Consider the following 21128-nt stretch of genomic DNA (forward strand, 5'->3'; position numbering starts at 1 on the left):
TATTGAATGGAAACAATTTTTGTTCTTTGATTTGTCTAGAGGCTCAGCCTAAGTACAACCATCAGTGACAAATTAGTGGATATGTCATCTTTAGAAGAAAGGAATTAGCATCTAATAATGTTTCTTTTGTCAATTTTTTAATATGCCAAAATGCCTTTCAATTCTTCCTTCTTCAGGAAGCTGAAATTAACTTTTTAATTGAAGGGTCCAGAGATAAAGGTGACTCTTACAGCTGCAAGTTGCTCTCATGACATATTGAGTAACATTTTCAAAGTGGCTGGAGTTCCTATTATTGGACACACAGTGAGAATCTCTGGGTAAAAAAGTATAGACATAGTGCTTTGTATGTATAATGTTAGAACATAGGAAAATTGAAATACAGCTTTATAATTCTTGAAAGACACCAAGAAATAGATTTTGCTTCGTAATAACTTCCAAGAAGACATTTGAAGTCTGAACCTGCAAGGGGCTGAGTGTCCTCAATTTCTATTGATTTCAGTGGGAGGTGAGGTATTTAGCACTTCATAGAATCAAACTGTCCATAATGTACGGTGCCATTTATATAGAATGGCTATAATATTCTTCTTGGAAAAATACAATTATTTATAATTCTGAACTAACTAATCATTCAGGCACAAGTAGTGAAAAAAGATTGAAATATGGAAATAGGTAATCTCTAGAGAACAAATACAGACCTTAATATAAGAGTATTTTTAAAAAATCTATTAGACACATCTGGCCATTTCTACAGCCATGTCTGGTGACTTTGGTCATAGCAAACTATAGTAAAAGCAGAATTTGTTTTTTTAACTGAATTGCTTCAGACCATTTTCTTTGAAAACACAGCACATAATTCCCTAAGGAAGTAAAGGAAGAATATTGTTTGTCTGTGAAGGCTGAAAATTATGTTCATACTCGGTATGAATCAGGACAGCTGCTTAATTCTCATAATTCCATGCACTGAAAGTTAAAACATTAATTTCTTAAAAGTCCATATTAGATAAAGTAATATAGTACTAAATGCTTCCACAATTTAAAGGGACATATTTTGAAATTTAATCAATTAAAAATGAATTGAAAATACTTTCAGGTGCTGCATTGATTTTTGTAGTTTTACAATCATATTTTCCTACTTTAAAAAAAAGGTTCTTCTTCACGTCGATTCCAATTAGGTGTGCGCGCGCCGCGTGCATGGTTGTCGGATACTTTTTCCCTGAGCAGCTCCCGTCGGGTCAGCCAGGGAGCCCCCTGGAGTGGCACCCTCATAGTGCTCAATATATGACCCTGCCAACCTGACCCCCCTTTGGTTCCTTCTTACCATCCGTGGTGGCTTGGATACCACTCGTCCACAAGGTTCTCCTCAAGAATCCTCCTCAAGGTTCCTCCTCAAGGTTCTCCTCAAGAATCCTCCTCAAGGTTCCTCCTCAAGGTTCTCCTCAAGATCCGCAGGGACAAGGCAGAGGTAATTCTGCTTGCTCCAGCGTGGCCGCGCCAACATTGGTATACCACACTTCTGGACATGTCAGGCAGCACCACAATTGCGCTGCCACTCCTTCCCGATCTGATTAGACAGGACCACGGCCACCTGCTTTACCCAGACCTCCAGTCCCTGCACCTCACGGCATGGAAGCATGGTTAAATGCAAGGGAGCTCCAGTGCACGGAATCGGTGAGGGAGATGCTCCTTGGTAGCAGGAAACCTTCCACCAGGGCCACCTACCTGGCCAAATGGAAACGGTTTTCATGCTGTTGTAATCTCAGTCAAGTATCTCCACTCCAGGCATCTATATTGTTCATCCTGGACTACCTCCTACACCTGAAGTGGCAAGGCCTGACCGGATCGTCTATCCAGGTGCACCCTGTGGCCATCTCAGCATTCCACCCTGGAGAGTTGGGCTGTTCAGTCTTGACCAGTCCTATGGTGGGCCGTTTCCTTAAGGGCCTGGAATGCTTATACCCTCAGTTTTGCCCACCGGTACCGACTTGGGACCTCAATCTGGTCCTAGGTAGGTGATATTGGAGCCCCATTTGAGCTGCTTGCTACATGTTCCTGTCTGTATCTCTTGTGGAAGGTAGTCTTTCTGGTGGCAATCACATCGGCCAGGAGGGTATTGGAGCCAAAAGCATTAACCTCCAACCTCCCCGTACACAGTCTTCCAAAAGGACAGGTACAACTCAGGCCGCACCTAGCTTTTCTCCCCAAGGTAGTATCCCAATTCCACCTCCGCCAAGACATTTTTCTACCCATTTTCTTCCCCAAGCCTTATGCAAATGCACAGGAGCAGAAGTTTCACTCTTTAGATGTGCGCAGGGCATTAGCATTCTACACTGAGTGCACAAAGTCAAATCAGCTGTTTGTTGCAGTGGTGGACTGGATGAAGGGGCTTCTAGTGTCCTCACAGTGCATCTCTTCCTGGATTATGGATTGTATCCATTCCTGCTATGACCTTGCCAAGGTTTCAGCCCTGGCTATAATGGCCCACTCGACAAGGGCTCAGGCCTCTTCCACCGCTTTCCTGGCCCAGATACCCATCCAAGAGATCTGCAGAGCAGCGACCTGGTCCTTGGTGCATACCTTTGCTACCCACTATGCCATCACACAGCATGCTAGAGATGATGCAGCTCCCAGTAGAGCAGTGCTCCAGTCAGTGATTCCTTAACTTCGATCCCACCCCCGTGGGAGTCACCTAATTGGAATCGATATGAACAATCACTCGAAGAAGAAAAAACGGTTACTCACCTTCTTGTAACTGTTGTTCTTCGAGAGGTGTTGTTCACGTCCATTCCAATACCCACCTTTCTTCCCCTCTGTCGGAGTATCTGGCAAGAAGGAACCAAAGGGGGGTTAGGTCGGCAGGGTCATATATTGAGCGCTACAAGGGCGCCACTCGAGGGGGCTTCCTGACCGACCTGACGGGAGCTGCTAAGGGAAAAAGTTTCTGATGACCGTGCATGCAGTGCGTGCACACCTAATTGGAATGGACGTGAACAACACCTCTCGAAGAACAACAGTTACAAGAAGGTGAATAACCGTCTTTTTTTTTGCCATGTTGTTTTGTGAATAACCGAGGTAATCAACAGGGTAACTGATTGTAAAGGACAAATAATGAAGCTGATGATACAAAAATTACTGTCAAATGCATAATGTTAGCATGCTTAATAAATAGAGAAAATATTTTTCACCGATCTTTCAGTTATATAATCTGAGCAGTTATTTGTCAAAACAAGAAGTACATATAATGGGCAGAATGTGATTTTTAAATTGACAGTATCTCTTTAAAGGAGGTTATTGACAACAACTAATTTCACACTAATATAAAATAGGAGTAATTGAACTGAAGTCAACAAAGTTATACTGGTGAAAAACTGGTGTATATGTAATCACAATGTATCTCAACATATTCAGTAGAGAATTCCAAGTAACAGAACCTTATTGCTGGAAGAAGAGATCTGACTGAAATTACAAAATAGTCATTAATCGTTAAGAATTGCCCTACATGAAGTTCAAGATTGTTATAAGATAAACATACGCAAAATGATTTTTATAAATGACTTTATCATCAATATGTCACTTTCCACATACAAGGCATTTCTAGATAATTTGTGCCCGATAAATTAGCCACTTACATTGCAGGATCTTTACATTCGTATTATAATTTTGCCTATCTTCAAACATTTTGGTTTGCCATTACGAACAGTAATTTTACAATTGTGTTTTATTTGCAGCATCTGGCGAGGCCCAAATATAAACTGCACAGACAGTTCGGGTTACACTGCTTTACACCATGCAGCTTTAAATGGACACAAGTAAGTGCCATGTGCCCAATATTTACGGCCATATTTCTCTGGGTAAATTTATAGCATGTAGCATAACACTGACTTCTTCTTTGAGTATTGTCCCTATGGGTTCCATTTCAGGTGTTCATGTACCCCATGTGACTTTGATCAGAGAATTTTGGTAGCAGTCCCCAGTGTTCCCTCTAATTTTTCCCATGTGTGGAATGAATTTTGTTATGTGCACCAATATGGAGGTGATGTGTGACACATCACCTCCATATTGGTGCACATAACTAAATTCATGTGGTGGGATGGGGCTCAAGCCTGGGGCAGAAGGTTGGGGTGTGGGGGGGCAGAGGGGGAGGGAGAGGGCTCCGGCTCGGGGTGTGGGCTCTGGGGTGAGGCCGTGGATGAGGTACTCAGGACTAGGGCAGAGAGTTGGGGGGTGGGGCGGGTTGCAGGCTCTGGGGTGGGGCCAGGGATGAGGGGTTCAGGGGTGGGGCAAAGGGTTGGGGTGTGGCGGGGGTGAGGGCTCCAGCTGGAGGTGCAGGCTCTGGGGTGGAACTGGAGAATAGGGGTTTGGAGTGCACTGGGGCTCTCTGGGGCTATGGTGGGGAGAAAGGACTCCCCTTAGCTCTCTGTTCCCACAGCAGCACCTGGGCTCGGGGGGAGAAGCACCTCTCCCCCAGCTGCAGCAGGTCCAGGCTTAGCTGAGTTGGGGCCAAGGTAGGGGCGCCTGTCCCCCAGCCGCAGCAGGTTTGGGGCTGAGCTGAGTCAGGGCTGGGGGAGAGGGCAGGGCGCCGTGGCAGTTCTGGGGCTTGGGGGGAGGCATCTCTCCCCACCGCAGCCCTGAGCACCTGCGTGATGCTTAATAAGTAGCTGCTCAGCCGTGCAGCTTAGAGGGAACTTAGGCAGTGCCCATTTGGTCTGCACCTGTACCCTAGCTAGCCTCATGCCCCATATCAAGTGTATATAAGGCAGTGTCAGACGAACTGCCCTCAGTTCCTTCTCAATAGCTTCAGCCTCAGATGGAGCAACTTTCATTGTGCACTTCTTTACAAGTTTGCTTTTAGAGCTAGTTTTTTCCTATAATTTAGTAATTATATATTAGCCTCCTTAGTTTTATTTTTTGTTACTGTTTGCGGGGATTTTTTCCAAGACAACTTCCATCTCCCTCCCATGCCTCCCCTTTTTTGAAGTCACCCCCTCTAACTTGCTGAGGGGTTTCTCCTTCTTCTTTTGAAGGAAATTATTTTCCTTGCTTGGGTTATGCCTGGATCCCAAGGTTTTAAGAATTGCCTAAGTTACCAGGAGTGGGTATTACACCACCAACCAGGGACCTTCAAAGATCCAGTGTGGTTAATGGAGACTTTCTTGAGGCTGAAGGGTTGCTAGTGGCAGAATTCCACAGGGCCTTGACATCACACAGGTCGGACCCGAGAGAGACCTGGGAGGGCAACGTCAAGTCAGTAACATATACTCTAAGGGATCCACCCCCAGGGAAGTCCTCCAAGATGGTTAGACTGACCACTAGACCATGGGAAATCCAGGGGGCAAGTTGGTTGGGCTCGGACATGAGACCACCAGTAAAACAACCAGTTATTTCAAGCAACTGAAATAGGACCTGCAGAACGGGGGGCTGGCCACTACTCCATGGCCGAGTTCACCCCAAGTTAGGAAAGATTCTGTCAATGCCAGCCCAGTAACTTGCTAATCCTGGGGGCAGGCAGAGTACATCAAGACAGATGCCATCTTATGGAATGTGAATACATCCAGGACTGGACTGCAGAAACCCACCTATTGAAAAGGATTCTCCCCAAGTTGATGGTGCCAGTGATGGTCCAGAGGAAGGGAGTTCAAGGACTCTTGGACTCCACCTGTAGTCAGACAGTGGTCAGTGCACCAAGCCTCCTTAGTATGGGATGATGGTACTCATAAAGGTTTGATTCATCTATAGTGTATACATGGCAATGTGAAAGCTTACCGCAACCAATGTTTACAACTGACCGCGGGGACACATACCAAGGTTATAACCGTAGCTCTGGCTGAGAAATTGGCCTACCCTATAATCATAGGCTGGGATTGGGCATTTTTGGCAAGTCATTAACAAACAGGCCCACCGAGTGAACAGGAGTCCAGATTGGTCATTGCAGAACGAACCCCAAAGCCTGGTAAACCTTGGAAAGTTGGAAGACCCTAAGGAGGGCACATCACAAGCAACAAGGTCATAAACCCTGTAGGGAAGTAAGAAAGGAAGAGGTAATCAACTTTTAGGGTAGAAGGTTTGTGGAGGAACAGAGGAGTGATCCTATACTTAGAGAAAAGGAGGCATTAGCGATTAAGTGGGCCATGGATTCCCTCAGGTATTTCCTGCTAGGCAGTCCCTTCTCCTTGATCATTGATCATGTTCCTCTATGCTGGCTCCATACTATGAAAGATCTGAACCTGCATATAATGTGGTGGTGTCTTATGCTACAGTCCAACGGCATCAGGGTGAAACACCAGGTGAGACAGGACCACATTAGAGTCAATTTTTTTTCTGCGGGAAATAGTAGACGGAGGTGACCTGCCTCAAGATTGTCCTTACAACTTGAGGAGTGGGATAGGTGAGCTGGCATGCCTTCACCTATTGAGGAGGAAGCTAACAAGCTCTTCAAAGAAGGAAGCCAATGAGCTCTTCTGGGTCCAGGCAGCACTAACCAGGCACACCTGCAGGGCTTACTTGGCCTTAAAAAAAGGAAAACCTGTCACAGAAAGGGGTGACAACTAGGGGAAGACTCAGAGACTGCTGGTTCTTCTTTGAGTGATTGCTCATGTCCATTCCATTGTAGGTGTGTGTGCTCATCACATGCACTGGCGCTGGAAGTTTTTTCCCTCAGTGGTATCTGTAGCTACCAAAAGGAGGAGGGGTGTTTCAGGATGGACTCTAACCCTGATCAGGACAATAAAAAGCCTGCCAACAAGCTGGGCCCCAAAAGGTGAATGAGAAACTGCCCAAGAGACTGAGCACTCTTTTTTTTCCTTTTTCCTTTCTTTGCTTTGATCCCCTCATCCTTGGGGAAGGGGGAAAGACCTTTATTTTGTCTAGCTTTACTCTTGTATACCCCAAGCAAGGGAAGGACTCTGTGAGTGTCAGAGAAGGGAAGCAATCCAAACTGTGGTCTGGTGGGAACTCAAGGGGTCTCCACCGATCACAGGGACAATTGTAAGACTTCCTAAAGACAGGCACTCTGCTCTGCTCACAGGACTCACTCGGCTACAGCCTCTAGACTTGTTACAAGTATGGGGAGCTGAAGAGTGCCCACAAGTGGTAGCTGGCCAGGAGAAGAATGTCAGGCAGCACTGGAGGAACAGACACAAGGGGCTTTTGCCAAAGGCCCAATGATGGGTCTCGGTGGGTGACTCCATTTTGTTTCTTTGCTCCAGACGCGAGTTTGGTTGGAGAAGAAATTTGGGCTGGACCCCCATAGGTACTATGCATTGTGTGTATCATGTGAAAAAGTTCTGGGGGTGCTCCTGCCCTTATCTGGGGTCTTCCAGAATTAGACCTCTTTGCCGCTGCCTCAGTAGGAAGTGTTGGAAATTTTGTTCAAGAGGGGGCTTGGGTCATCACCCAAAGGGCTAGTCTATACTAGAAGCACTCCATCGGTGCAGCTGCACTACTTACATGTGCCTGGTGAAGACACTCTGTGCTGACAGGAGAGAGCTCTCCTTTGGTATAATTACTCCACCTTCACTAGACGCAGAAGCTATGTTGTCAGGAGAGCCTCTCCCACCGACATAGCAAAGATGTGCACAGTGCTTAGGTTGCTGTAACTTGTCTCTCAGTGGGGTGGCTTTTTCACACCTCTGAGCTACGTAAGTTATATTGATTAAGTGGTAGTGTAGACATGGCCAGACTCTGTTAGAGTTCATTTAGAGGTAATTACAGCTTCCCATTCTGTGGTCAAAGGACTCTCAATCTTTGCTCACCCTACCACTTCTTGATTTACCAAACCTTCATCAAACCTTCTACTACATCTTAGACAACTGACCCTGACATGGGATTTAAGCTTGTTCCTCAGTGCCCTGATGAGACTTCCTTTTGAACCGGTGGATCCCTTCTACACCTCTATAAGAAAACTGCATTCGTAGTGGCTATTATATCTGGTAGGAGAATTAGGAGCTTTAATGACTGACCCTCTCTACACCACCTATTGTAAAGAAAACACCCTCCCTTTTTACCTAAGGTCACTACATAGTTCCACATTAACCAGGTCACTCAGCTGTTGGTTTTCTACCTCAAACCTCACCAAACTAAAGATGAAGCTTCTCTTCATATCCTAAATATCAAAAGAGCATTAGCCCTTTATTTGGAAAGGACTAAACTCTTTCGGGCCTCCCTCAGATTGTTTGTCTCTTTCACACATAGAGTTAGTGGAGCTCCTGTCTTGACTCAGAGACTTTCTAAGTGGTTCTCTCAATATATCCTCTCTTGTTGCAAAGCCACTAATATCCAATCCCCTCCTTGGGTATCAGCCCAAACCACTAGATCACAGTCTATCTCTACAGCCCTATCAAAGAATGTTTCAATTGCAGAAATATGCAAAGCTGCGACATAGGCTTTGGTTCACACCTTTTCTAAATATTATGTTCTAGTTCACACCAGGGCATTTGTTGCCTGTGGTTCTGCAGTTTCCAGATAGTCTTAGATCTGTCTCCGAAGCCCCTACCTCCTAGAGGGTCTGTTTGGGAGTCATCTGAAGTGGAGCACCAGTAGGGGCAATACTTTAAGAAGAGATTACTTACCTGGTACAGTAACTGGAATTCTTTGAGATGTTTGTCCCTATGGATGCTCCACCACCTACCCTCCTTTCCCTCTGCTTCACTGTCTTTGCCTTGTGGACTTCGCAGGAAAGAAATAACTGAGGACAGTTTGTCCGATACTGCCCTATATATCTTTAGTATGGGGTACAAATATAGCAAGGGCACATGTGCAGACTGAATAGACACTCTACCAAAAGTCTCAAATCAAAGGCACATGTGCACCTAAATGGAACACTCATTCTCAAAGAACTCCAGTTAATGTCCAAGGTAAGTAACCTCTCAGTCTTAACATGGGTGAAAACAGTCTAATAAATAGACTTAACAAAAATATTTGCATTAAACTCCTTTCCCAAGTGGCATATTTACAGAAGAATTTCTGAGACTATATGATTGGCATGGAAGAGACAGTATCATGCTCAAACAATTAGAACAGGAAAATGAGAGTCAGAATCAGAGTTCTGGATTCTGTTTTGATTGTTCCACTGTCTCTTGTTTGACTTTGAGCAAATCTCTTAGCCTCTCTGCCTTGATTACCCCATTTTTAAATTGGGGCTATTAATACTGTAATGTCTTTTCATGGTTTGAAGAAGAGTTGGACATCAAGACTGGAGATAAGGGCCTGATTCAAAGCCTATTGAAATTAATGGAAAGACTTGCACTGACTTCAGTGGGCTTTGGATCAGACCTAAATAAAACAACATAGACCCAGAATAATTGTATTCCTAAATCTATTTTATTCACAAATAGTTACACTCTTGGCTGCAGAAAGGTGAATTAAGATAGAAAAGACAGGGTATTTATTATGTGTGATTAATTGTGTTACACAAACCTGCCATTTCTCTAATATTACTGTAGACTATATTCATCTTACAGCCCATAAGTGCTAATTTTATTTATAAATTTACAGACACAAGAGAAAATAATGCTAAGGTCAGCATTTTGAATCCTCCAAGCTTCACTCCTGGAGCTAGATCCAGAATAGTCAATTACTGTCATTTATCTCCCTGGAATTAGCCCAAAGTAATTAATGTAGTCCACTAAACTCTGTCTTTTTGAAAAAACAGAGACATCATGGGCCTTTTCTTATGATTTATTCCTTGTGCAACTGTGTATTCCCAGTTGTCAGAAGACTAAGGCTTAGCTTGCAAAAACTGCCCAGTTTTTTTAGTTTAGCTGTGAATATTTCAGAAAATATGGGAGTATTGAACACGAACCACCGCTTTGCTACTTTAAAAAGTGAAAATCTGAGCAGAAGCATAAATGTTTCTATGATATCCAGAACCAGCCATAGACTTCAGGCTAATCATAATAACATATTAGCATTCTCGAACATAAGGAGGATACGATGCCTCTTTAGGTCTGTTTACATTATCTATTTAGTTAATGTTTTCATATCTTACACTATTTTTTCTTTAAGAGATTAGGATATTACTTTCAAACACACTCATCGTTAGCCTAATTCTGCTTCCATTGAAGTCAAAGGCAGGTTTAGATAGGATTTTTTAAAAATAGGATTACAGCAAAAATGGCTAGAATTTGAAACTTGAAAGTTGGTATGGACATAAGGCACAATCCTATGGGGTATAAGTACCTCCTGACAGTTGCAGAGCATCCTCAACTCCGACTGACTTAAAAATCAATTCTAAGCATGCTTATTATAATTTGGTAAGAGTTAGGAACACCTAATGAAGCCTCAGTCTCCCCATCACCACTCTGAGAGATCACAGTGCACATTTATCCTGCCCATTTTGACAGGCAAGAGGACAGCTGCTTCCTTGAGTAAAGGGATGAGCAAAGCAGGTGCATCTGCTGGGAAAATGTATATGAGGGAATTTGTAAATATCACACTGGTAAACACAGGTTTTAAAATTGTTCAAAAACAATGTCTGTCTTATCATCGGGGACAGAAAACAAAACAAGAGTACAATTTTTCTGAAGATCCTGTGATTGGGTATTTGCATATTTGTTACATTCAATAGTATTTACCAAATATCCAGCTTTTACTATTCTTTTTAAAAAAGGAAATATCTCTCTGCGTTGTAACAAAAGAGCTGTCAAAATATAAACCTGTTAAAAACACTCTCCAGCCAAACAAAAAACAACCACCTGCAAGTGTGGAAATTAACTCTGCCCCGTTCCCATTCACCTCAATAAATTTGTTTGTGAAATTCACATGTAAATGAAAACAATTTACAGTAAAATTAACCACAGATGATGTCTTTTTTTCCCTTTTAATTTTAAATAGCAAAAGAAATGAAATGACAAAAGGTACATTAAAATGTTAGGGTTGCAAATTAAAATCACAAATAGTCAGAAAATTAAAAAATAGCATTTTCTATAGCAACATTAATTGGCTGTATTGCAGATATATTGCGTTGTCTGTTCCTGCCATTTTCTCGTTAAGCTTGTATGTTATAATAAATATATTACTATTTACTATAAAATATACAGGATGTACAGTGGAGCCCAATCAACATTGTTACTGGAGTCATAATTTTGACATTTTCTGATTGTTTGTGATTTTAAATATGAACCTTTAACATTGCTTTAATGTGGTTATTCACATTTATATAGAACATTTCTGTTAAACTCCTTTAAAGCTATTTTTTAGCTTTAGTCCATGACCTCTGATTCTTGTGTCCTATCAAAACAGCTTTTATCCTATCAGTTTCATGGCATCACAGTACATACTCTTCAAATGAGCTGTTAAAAAGACATCCATTCTTTACCTTTTTGATAGATGTCTGTAGTAAGTTAAGGTTACCTTGGCACTCTTTGAAAGAGTAGAAGATAACAAACAACCTTGAACATCAAAGACTATTTTAGTAAAAGAAGAAATGTTGGCCAGGACATAGAGGTTATTTACCACCGAATGAATAATGTGCTATGTTTGACCTCATAATCACTGCCCTATCCGTAGTAAACTCAGTGCTTTGTAAAGTGCTGTGGGGTACCTAGAAAGAAAAACGCCTTAAAATCAAATTCAGAACTATTCTAATTATACTTTTTTACCAGCTGATTCTATCACTTCTATCATTGTTCTATTCTGTACCTTTTATATCCCACCAATGATCTTTTTTTACTGCCAGTGTTCATCATTGTGTACTGCAGCCTACTAGTAGTCTAATATGTTATAATACGTTCCTTTAAGATGTCATTTATGGCCATCCAATATTTCTATTGTATGTCCTTATATTCTATTAGTTCTTGGTTATGTTTGTTCTCACTCCCAGGTCTTTTTATTGCTTAGTGTTCAGTTAAAAGTATACTCTTTAGGCAACTTTAACCCCCCTAGACTTCATTAATTTGTATCTGCCCAAACTGCAACTTCTGAGCTACCATGCTCATAAACACTCTAGCTTTCCCTGAATTTTGATTTCATTGTTCTACATCATTTGCTGATTCATCTGATTTGGAGAAAACAAAAGTATAAAATATGTATTTATTTACTACTCCATCTTAGTTGTATTTTGATCAAAATATTTTGTTTATAGAATAAATATTGGATCTAATCCCAATTGCTGCAGTACTCCATTCATTATCTTCTATGTTTTTTAACTTTTTACTAGTACAGTATGCTACCCTTTAAACAACATATTATATTTTCTCAATCAAATGGCTCTCATTCTGAAGCAAACTCCTAAGTTAACTATGCCCATCAGCCACTTGAGACAGTTCAAGGCACATTTTTGTTGAATGTAAAAGTGTTGGCTGCCGAAGAGCCCACATCATGTCAAACCTCTCAGTCATTTGCTTCCACCAGGAAGTAGTTGAACTTATTTCTTGGGTCCACCCCTTTTGGAGCAAAGAAGTAGTGAGGCTAACCTTGCTGCCTGTGGCCTTTTTTCACAGTTTGGCCTACTCAGTGGTAGGTAAAGCCCAGCATAAGATGTCACTCAAGTCCCAAGTGCAATGGTCCATTGAACTGCACAGCCTTTATTTGGCCTCCTTGTGCCAGATTTGTCATGTCTTCTTCTGAAGGCAGCAGTGCTCTTTCAGTGGCAAGATATGAGTGCGTCTCAGTCACTGGTAGGCTTTCTCCCTCCTTCGTCCAGTCTCTCTGACAGTATGCCATTGTTCTTATTGCAGTGTTTGGGACAGATTTAGGGACCACAGCTATTTCCTCAGGGTTTACGTTTGCCTGTATTTTTAGTCAAGGCCTAAGTTCTTAAGGTATTAAATAATGTTTTTTGCTGTCTGCTTTGAAAGTACTCCTAAGGTTTTTGGTACCTGCCAGCGCTTAAAGAGCCACTGTTTGCTTGCCAAGAACTGCCTCTACTAGCTGATGGGTTTAGTTAACTTATTAATTATTCAGGGCTGTAAGAAGATCATTCCATGAGAAGACAAATTTACAGGTAGGACACAACTGATTTATTTTTTAGCATACTTGCTAACTGTAGCTCATACCTTACTATCATTTTTTAAGCAGAACTCCCTGTTGAAATCAATATGGAATTTTGCTTAAAAATCAGTGGCTTAATATAGCCCCTTCTATTTAATCTCTTATTATAAAGTATGGTAAATCCCTACAAATTACAATTTAAAAATGGGTTTCAGAGTAGCATCCGTGTTAGTCTGTATCCACAAGTGCCACAAGTACTCCTTTTCTTTTTAATTTAAAAATGCTACCAGGAACCAGAGTAACAGCCATGTTAGTCTGTATCCGCAAAAAGAACGGGAGTACTTGTGGCACCTTAGAGACTAACAAATTTATTAGAGCACAAGCTTGTGCTCTAATAAATTTGTTAGTCTCTAAGGTGCCACAAGTACTCCTGTTCTTTTAAGAGGAACCAGATATAGATGAAAAAATAATAAAGTTGTTTTGTTCCTCATTGATCTTGGGAGATGGAGAGTAAGAAGCCAAAAATGAAAACAGGATTTGCATTGAGATTAGTAAACACCTAAGTGTGGTATCGTTAGATGATCTCTTGCTATGAGACTCTGTGGAGGCAATGTCATGAAGAAGAAAAAGGGGTTACTTACCAACCATAACGCTTGTACTCTACATAAACTGCTTTCCACACTGACCTTCCTTCTTCCGCTGTGCTTCAGAGCTCAACTCATAGCAATACTTCTGAAGGGGAAGAGGAACTAGGGAGTGGGATTCTTATAGCTTCATTCTGTGGAATGTAAGTCTGAAGGGACATGCATGTGCTCTCTTACTGCCAGCTACTGTTTAAAAAGGTTCTGTGACTATGTGGATAGGCTCATGTGTCTTACAATGTGTCTCTGTGGAGGCAATGCGTTAAAAGAATCAGCATTACTGTCAGTACGTAATTTCTTTATTCAGTCAATAAAATAAAGAACAAACATGAAATTCAGTCACATATACCATTTTGGGCTATGTTTTGTGGTCTGTATTCAGTTCTTAGGCAAATTAATTTCAGTAAGTTTGCATGAATGACTGTGGGATTTGGCTTATCTGTTATTAAGAATAAACAATTTGACAATGTGTACAAACTTCATAAAACAAGCTGTCCTCTCAATTTTTAGCTTTTTTTCCTCCTTCCCCCCTGTTTTCCAGGGATATAGTTCTCAAATTACTTCAGTATGAAGCATCAACTAATGTGGCAGATAACAAAGGTTATTTTCCTATACACTTGGCTGCTTGGAAAGGAGATGTAGATATTGTGAAGATTCTCATCCATCATGGGCCATCACACTCCAGAGTGAATGAACAGGTGAAGTGATTAAAAATCTTTGTTTATGTCATCAGAAAATAAAACTAAGTATTGTTTAGGCTTGACAGAGTTACAGCCAGATTCAGCAAAATATGTCTGTTTTCCATGCAATTTAATGCTCTAGAAATTTATTTTTGGGTTTGGTAAAGTCTTCCATGTTGCATGCGCAGAATATATTTTCTGCTGAATTGGGCATAGGCACTAAAAAAACTATATTTAAGGAAGATTGAGACATTGCTATTTGTTTCTAGAGTTCTTTTGAAGGCAAAACTTTAGCTTTCACAGTACCCTCATTGTACAATCAAGTACAATAAGCAACATACTCACTTTTAACATATTCACTTCCTTAAAAAACTCTTATGCAGTAAATTACAAAATTTTCCTATCTATCTGGAATATTTGGAATGTAACATAAGACAAATTTATTGTGCAAACATATACTATAAACAAACATGGTATGCATATATCTGAGTAACAGGGGCTAAATTATCCATCCTTTCTGCTGTATGGCAAATGCTGGCAAAAAAGAAATTATAGTAGGTAGGGGGCAGGGTCTATTCAACAGGCTATTGACTGATGATATGGCTACTGTAAGACCCTCTGTGGCTGTTATGCATGTTTTATAATAGTTGTACTTGTGGGATTAGTGGCCAGACAGCAGCCGATCCTTGAGCAGAGCCCATGTCAACTGACCCCCAGGCTCAGGTATTTTCCTAACCCCACCAGAGCTGTAAATTAGTCTGTGTAATGGCACTACCTAGTCAGGAAACCTCTCGGTGCCTTGCAGTATAACAGATTCTCTAGACTTCCAACCTGCTCTGAGGATGGTTCCTGTTCCTGCCCCAGCCTTGCCTAGGCCCCATTCCAGCCTTGTCCATGCCCTGTTCTGATCTTGCTCCAGATCTGTTATACACCCGCTCCAGCCTGCATCTGCCTCCTCACCCCCAGACCCTTGGACTCTGACCATCCATATTTGAACATAAGAATATAAGAACGGCCATACTGAGTCAGACCAAAGGTCCATCAATCCCAATATCCTGTCCTCTGACAGTGGCCAATGGCAGGTGCCCCAAAGGGAATGAACAGACAGATTATCATCAGGTGATCCATGCCCCATCACCCAATCCCAGCTTCTGGCAAACAGAGGTTAGGGACACCATTCCTGCCCGTCCTGGATAATAGCCATTGATGGACCTATCTTCCATGAATCTATCTAGCTCCCTTTTGAACCCTGTTATATTATTGGCCTTCACAACACCCTCTGGCAAGGAGTTCCAAGGGTTGGCAGTGCGTTGCATGAAAAAATACTTTCTTGTGTTTGTTTTAAACCTGCTACCTATTAATTTCATTTGGTGGCCCCTTGTTCTTATATTGTGAGAAGGAGTAAATAACACTTCCTTATTTACTTTCTCTATACCACTCATGATTTTATAGACCTCTATCATATCCCCCCATAGTCGCCTCTTTTCCAAGCTGAAAAGTCCCAGTCTTATTAATCTCTCCTCATACGGAAGCTGTTCTATACCCCTAATCATTTTTGTTGCCCTTTTCTGAACCTTTTCCAATTCCAATGTATCTTTTTTAGATGGGGCTACCAGGCAGTATTCAAGGTGTGGGTGTACCATGGATTTACATAGAGGCAATATGATATTTTCTGTCTTATTATCTATCCCATTTGACTTTTGGCATGTAGCTGGACTTCAGCTACAATACTCATTTGACTTTGTCTATGGACTCTGATTTCAGTTTTGACCCCAACCTATGCCTGAACCCAGGTGCCAGCACTGCCCTTATCCCAATCCTGAACCTCTGCTCCATCCACAATGCCTGACTACCTGGAACCAGCACCTGACAAGGATGAGAACAGTTGAGTTACAGGATTATCACATTGTCAATGTGATGCACTCTTCTGCAGTTAAGTGCTGCCTCTGTGCAAGAAAGAAGCAAGGCAACCACTATGGCGATACCTGGCCACCACCTTGAAGAGACTTCTCAGGCTTCCTTGTAGCTCCTGGGTTCTTTGTCAGCACACTTGGAGAAGTAGGGCTGGTTGGAAAAGATGTTGTTGTTTTTTCATGAAAAAATTAGAAAGAAATGGAAACTTTTCATTTCCATTAGAATTTTTTTATTTTTTTTTTATTTTTTAAGAAAAACATTCAAAATGAACTAAATGAAAATATTCGGTTTGCTTCAAACGGAAAAATTGCATGTCTTTTTGAAGGGAGGGAGAGTTCCCTCCTTTTCTGAATGAAATAAAAATTGCATTTAATTTATTATTAAATTTTTCATTACAAAAATCAAACCAAATGAAAATTTTTCATGATAAAAATTTTGACCAGCTGTACTCTAAATCTGAAGAAAAAGCACATTTTCTGCTTCCTGAAGTAATGATTTGCCAGGAGCTGCTGCCAGTGCACATAGGAATAATGAACAGTTACTGGCCTTACTGAGGCTGTGCAGGTCCCTGCCAAAGGGCAAACCATCCCTGTTAGCCTACACAAAGACAGAAAGAACTCACTTGCAAGAGACGAGGCCCTTCCTGAAAGAACAGATGAGTCAGAAGATGAGGTAAGGGTTGTCAGCCCCTTTCAGTCTATGTCCCTACCCACACAGTCATTAGGTGCAGTAATAAATGCTTCATGAAGGCTTATACTTCTAAAAAAATCTTTTTTCTATCCTCCAAAGGAGTCTGGCTAAGACCTTCCTGGAAAACTTCCGTAACTTTATCCAGACAATTATTTGCCTCAGCCCCTAAGACTAAATCCATGAGTATAAGTGCCAGGCTTTGGCACTTCCTGAGTCTTGTTGTTTTGTTGCCTCCCCAGTTACCTCCTCAGGAAGGTGAGGTGTCAGATTAAGCTTGAGGTGCAGCCTGCTGATTTAGCAAGGAATCTCAAACAAACACTGGGAAAATGGTCTGAGGAATGTCTGAACCTATGAGACTTGGAAGGCCAGAGGAGAAACTGGATCCTTCAGAGCCACCCTTTTCCTGGGGGTGGAAAAGCAAGAAAGAGCTTGCCCTGTGCCTGAAATTTTATGTAGACAGCATTTACCTTCATGGATGACAAACAAGATTGTTCAGAAGATGTAGATGTCACAATGCCTGGAGTGACTCACAGTTAAGAATGACAAACTCAGGACCGACTGTCAGAAAATAGGACAGATAGTCCAAAGTGGTGGTATAGTCTATCGTTAGATTTCACCAAGCTGGTAACAAAAGTGTACTCCTGTATCACTATATTAGTTTTATCCTGGAGTCACAGACAGTCCCATTAAGCATTCCAGCCCCCTTTTACCACCCAGAAACCAGGCAGTCCAGAAATTAACAATCTCTCCCAGGATCCAGTATTTTATAGATCTTGCTCATAGCAAGACAAGCTGAAAACAGTTTGGCAGGTGTTCCCAGCATAGCATGTGTCTATAGATTTCCCATTGTGGGACATTCAATGACCCACTCTTTGAGGTTAAAACAAGGAGGAGTCCTTGTGGCACCTTAGAGACTACTCTGAAATCTTTGAGGTTAACCTTCTACTTCCCATGCATATACATGTAATCCAGTTATACTGATTTACATAAGGTAATTGCCAGCCATTCATTATAACAGAGATAGATAAGTGAAAACAATACAGGCAATATTCATTAGTTTCATGCAGAGTATACACATCTTTGATCTTAAGGTTAATTAAAAGAAAAGGAGTACTTGTGGCACCTTAGAGACTAACAAATTTATTTGAGCATAAGCTTTCGTGAGCTACAGCTCACTTCATTGGATGCATTCAGTACAGGTTACAGACAGATGAAAACAATACCATCAATACATTTTCCTTGATTTCTTATCAACATCAGTGAATGATGCCTACCAACTCAATTAACATCTCTTTGATATCCACTAACAAGTGAATGGATACAATTAACACTTCTTTGTGGGCTAGCTATCAGTGCCACAGTAGCTTCCTCAGGAATTTATAGAAATACGAGTTTCAGAGTAACAGCCCTGTTAGTCTGTATTCGCAAAAAGAAAAGGAGTACTTGTGGCACCTTAGAGACTAACCAATTTATTAGAGCATAAGCTTTCGTGAGCTACAGCTCACTTCATCAGATGCATATCGTGGAAACTGCAGCAGACTTTATATATACACAGAGAATATGAACCAATACCTCCTCCCACCCCACTGTCCTGCTGGTAATAGCTTATCTAAAGTGATCATCAGGTGGGCCATTTCCAGCACAAATCCAGGTTTTCTCACCCTCCACCCCCCCACACAAATTCACTCTCCTGCTGGTGATAGCCCATCCAAAGTGACAACTCTTTACACAATAAGAAAAGGAGTACTTGTGGCACCTTAGAGACTAACCAATTTATTAGAGCATAAGCTTTTGTGAGCTACAATGTGCATGACAATCAAGTTGGGCTATTTCCTGCACAAATCCAGGTTTTCTCACATTCCCCCCACCCCCATACACACACAAACTCACTCTCCTGCTGGTAATAGCTCATCCAAACTGACCACTCTTCAAGTTTAAATCCAAGTTAAACCAGAACATCGGGGGGGGGGAGGGTAGGAAAAAACAAGAGGAAACAGGCTACCTTGCATAATGACTTAGCCACTCCAAGTCTCTATTTAAGCCTAAATTAATAGTATCCAATTTGCAAATGAATTCCAATTCAGCAGTTTCTCGCTGGAGTCTGGATTTGAAGTTTTTTTGTTTTAAGATAGCGACCTTCATGTCTGTGATTGCGTGACCAGAGAGATTGAAGTGTTCTCCGACTGGTTTATGAATGTTATAATTCTTGACATCTGATTTGTGTCCATTTATTCTTTTACGTAGAGACTGTCCAGTTTGACCAATGTACATGGCAGAGGGGCATTGCTGGCACATGATGGCATATATCACATTGGTGGATGTGCAGGTGAACGAGCCTCTGATAGTGTGGCTGATGTTATTAGGCCCTGTGATGGTGTCCCCTGAATAGATATGTGGGCACAATTGGCAACGGGCTTTGTTGCAAGGATAAGTTCCTGGGTTAGTGGTTCTGTTGTGTGGTATGTGGTTGTTGGTGAGTACTTGCTTCAGATTGCGGGGCTGTCTGTAGGCAAGGACTGGCCTGTCTCCCAAGATTTGTGAGAGTGTTGGGTCATCCTTTAGGATAGGTTGTAGATCCTTAATAATGCGTTGGAGGGGTTTTAGTTAGGGGCTGAAGTTGATGGCTAGTGGCGTTCTGTTATTTTCTTTGTTAGGCCTGTCCTGTAGTAGGTAACTTCTGGGAACTCTTCTGGCTCTATCAATCTGTTTCTTTACTTCTGCAGGTGGGTATTGTAGTTGTAAGAAAGCTTGACAGAGATCTTGTAGGTGTTTGTCTCTGTCTGAGGGGTTGGAGCAAATGCGGTTGTATCGCAGAGCTTGGCTGTAGACGATGGATCGTGTGGTGTGGTCAGGGTGAAAGCTGGAGGCATGCAGGTAGGAATAGCGGTCAGTAGGTTTCCGGTATAGGGTGGTGTTTATGTGACCATTGTTTATTAGCACTGTAGTGTCCAGGAAGTGGATCTCTTGTGTGGACTGGACCAGGCTGAGGTTGATGGTGGGATGGAAATTGTTGAAATCATGGTGGAATTCCTCAAAGGCTTCTTTTCCATGGGTCCAGATGATGAAGATGTCATCAATATAGCGCAAGTAGAGTAGGGGCTTTAGGGGACGAGAGCTGAGGAAGAACACTTCAATCTCTCTGGTCACGCAATCACAGACATGAAGGTCGCTATCTTAAAACAAAAAAACTTCAAATCCGGACTCCAGCGAGAAACTGCTGAATTGGAATTCATTTGCAAATTGGATACTATTAATTTAGGCTTAAATAGAGACTTGGAGTGGCTAAGTCATTATGCAAGGTAGCCTGTTTCCTCTTGTTTTTTCCTACCCCCCCCCCCGATGTTCTGGTTTAACTTGGATTTAAACTTGAAGAGTGGTCAGTTTGGATGAGCTATTACCAGCAGGAGAGTGAGTTTGTGTGTGTATGGGGGTGGGGGGAATGTGAGAAAACCTGGATTTGTGCAGGAAATAGCCCAACTTGATTGTCATGCACATTGTGTAAAGAGTTGTCACTTTGGATGGGCTATCACCAGCAGGAGAGTGAATTTGTGTGTGGGGGGTGGAGGGTGAGAAAACCTGGGTTTGTGCTGGAAATGGCCCACCTGATGATCACTTTAGATAAGCTATTACCAGCAGGACAGTGGGGTGGGAGGAGGTATTGGTTCATATTCTCTGTGTATATATAACGTCTGCTGCAGTTTCCATGATATGCATCTGATGAAGTGAGCTGTAGCTCACGAAAGCTTATGCTCTAATAAATTGGTTAGTCTCTAAGGTGCCACAAGTACTCCTTTTCTTTTTACAGAAATACGGTGATTTGACCTGTCAAGTGGATTTTGTAGTCCTGCACTGGTCAAAGATAGCTGATTTAATCTTGGATTCCAACGTCTCCTTCAAGGATTCCTCAGATAGAATGGTGGTGGAAGTTACCAGAAAGATTTTTTTTATCAAAGTCCCATTCAATTCTTAGCTCCTAATGATTCTTCCTACGTATTCAGATCTTCCATCTACTGGTTGTCTGAGATAAAGCAGAATCTAGAATTTTGTGCCACTAACCCTAAAAATGATGTGAAATCTCTCAAAGATTTTGCTTGAAATTAATAGTTTAAATCAAATCAAACACCCTGCTCTTCTTCTGACAGCTAATGCATTAAGCTCGTTCCTAATGGCATGACAAACCCTATAGGTGGGGGAGACCTTTCCTTCTGGAATCATGGTCCTCAAAGCATCCACTTTTGGGGCAAAATACTGAATTGTATCCTCTCAGAAAACAAGGTGT

General features: G+C 41.8%; 1 protein-coding gene across 6 annotated transcripts in view; it reads left to right on the plus strand.

Annotated features, from left to right (window-relative positions):
- The window catches only part of ANKS1B (ankyrin repeat and sterile alpha motif domain containing 1B), a 754152-nt gene that overhangs the window by 97397 nt on the left and 635627 nt on the right, over nt 1-21128 (plus strand). For all 6 annotated transcript variants that reach the window (XM_084617338.1, XM_084617337.1, XM_084617336.1 and 3 more), the window contains exons 2-3: nt 3726-3806; nt 14107-14263. In XM_084617338.1, the coding sequence (XP_084473464.1) occupies nt 3726-3806; nt 14107-14263 (238 nt within the window). The remainder of the gene's footprint in view (nt 1-3725; nt 3807-14106; nt 14264-21128) is intronic.

Source organism: Lepidochelys olivacea (genome assembly GCF_965140295.1).
Source record: "Lepidochelys olivacea isolate rLepOli2 genome assembly, chromosome: 1".
Taxonomy (NCBI): Eukaryota; Metazoa; Chordata; order Testudines; family Cheloniidae; genus Lepidochelys; species Lepidochelys olivacea.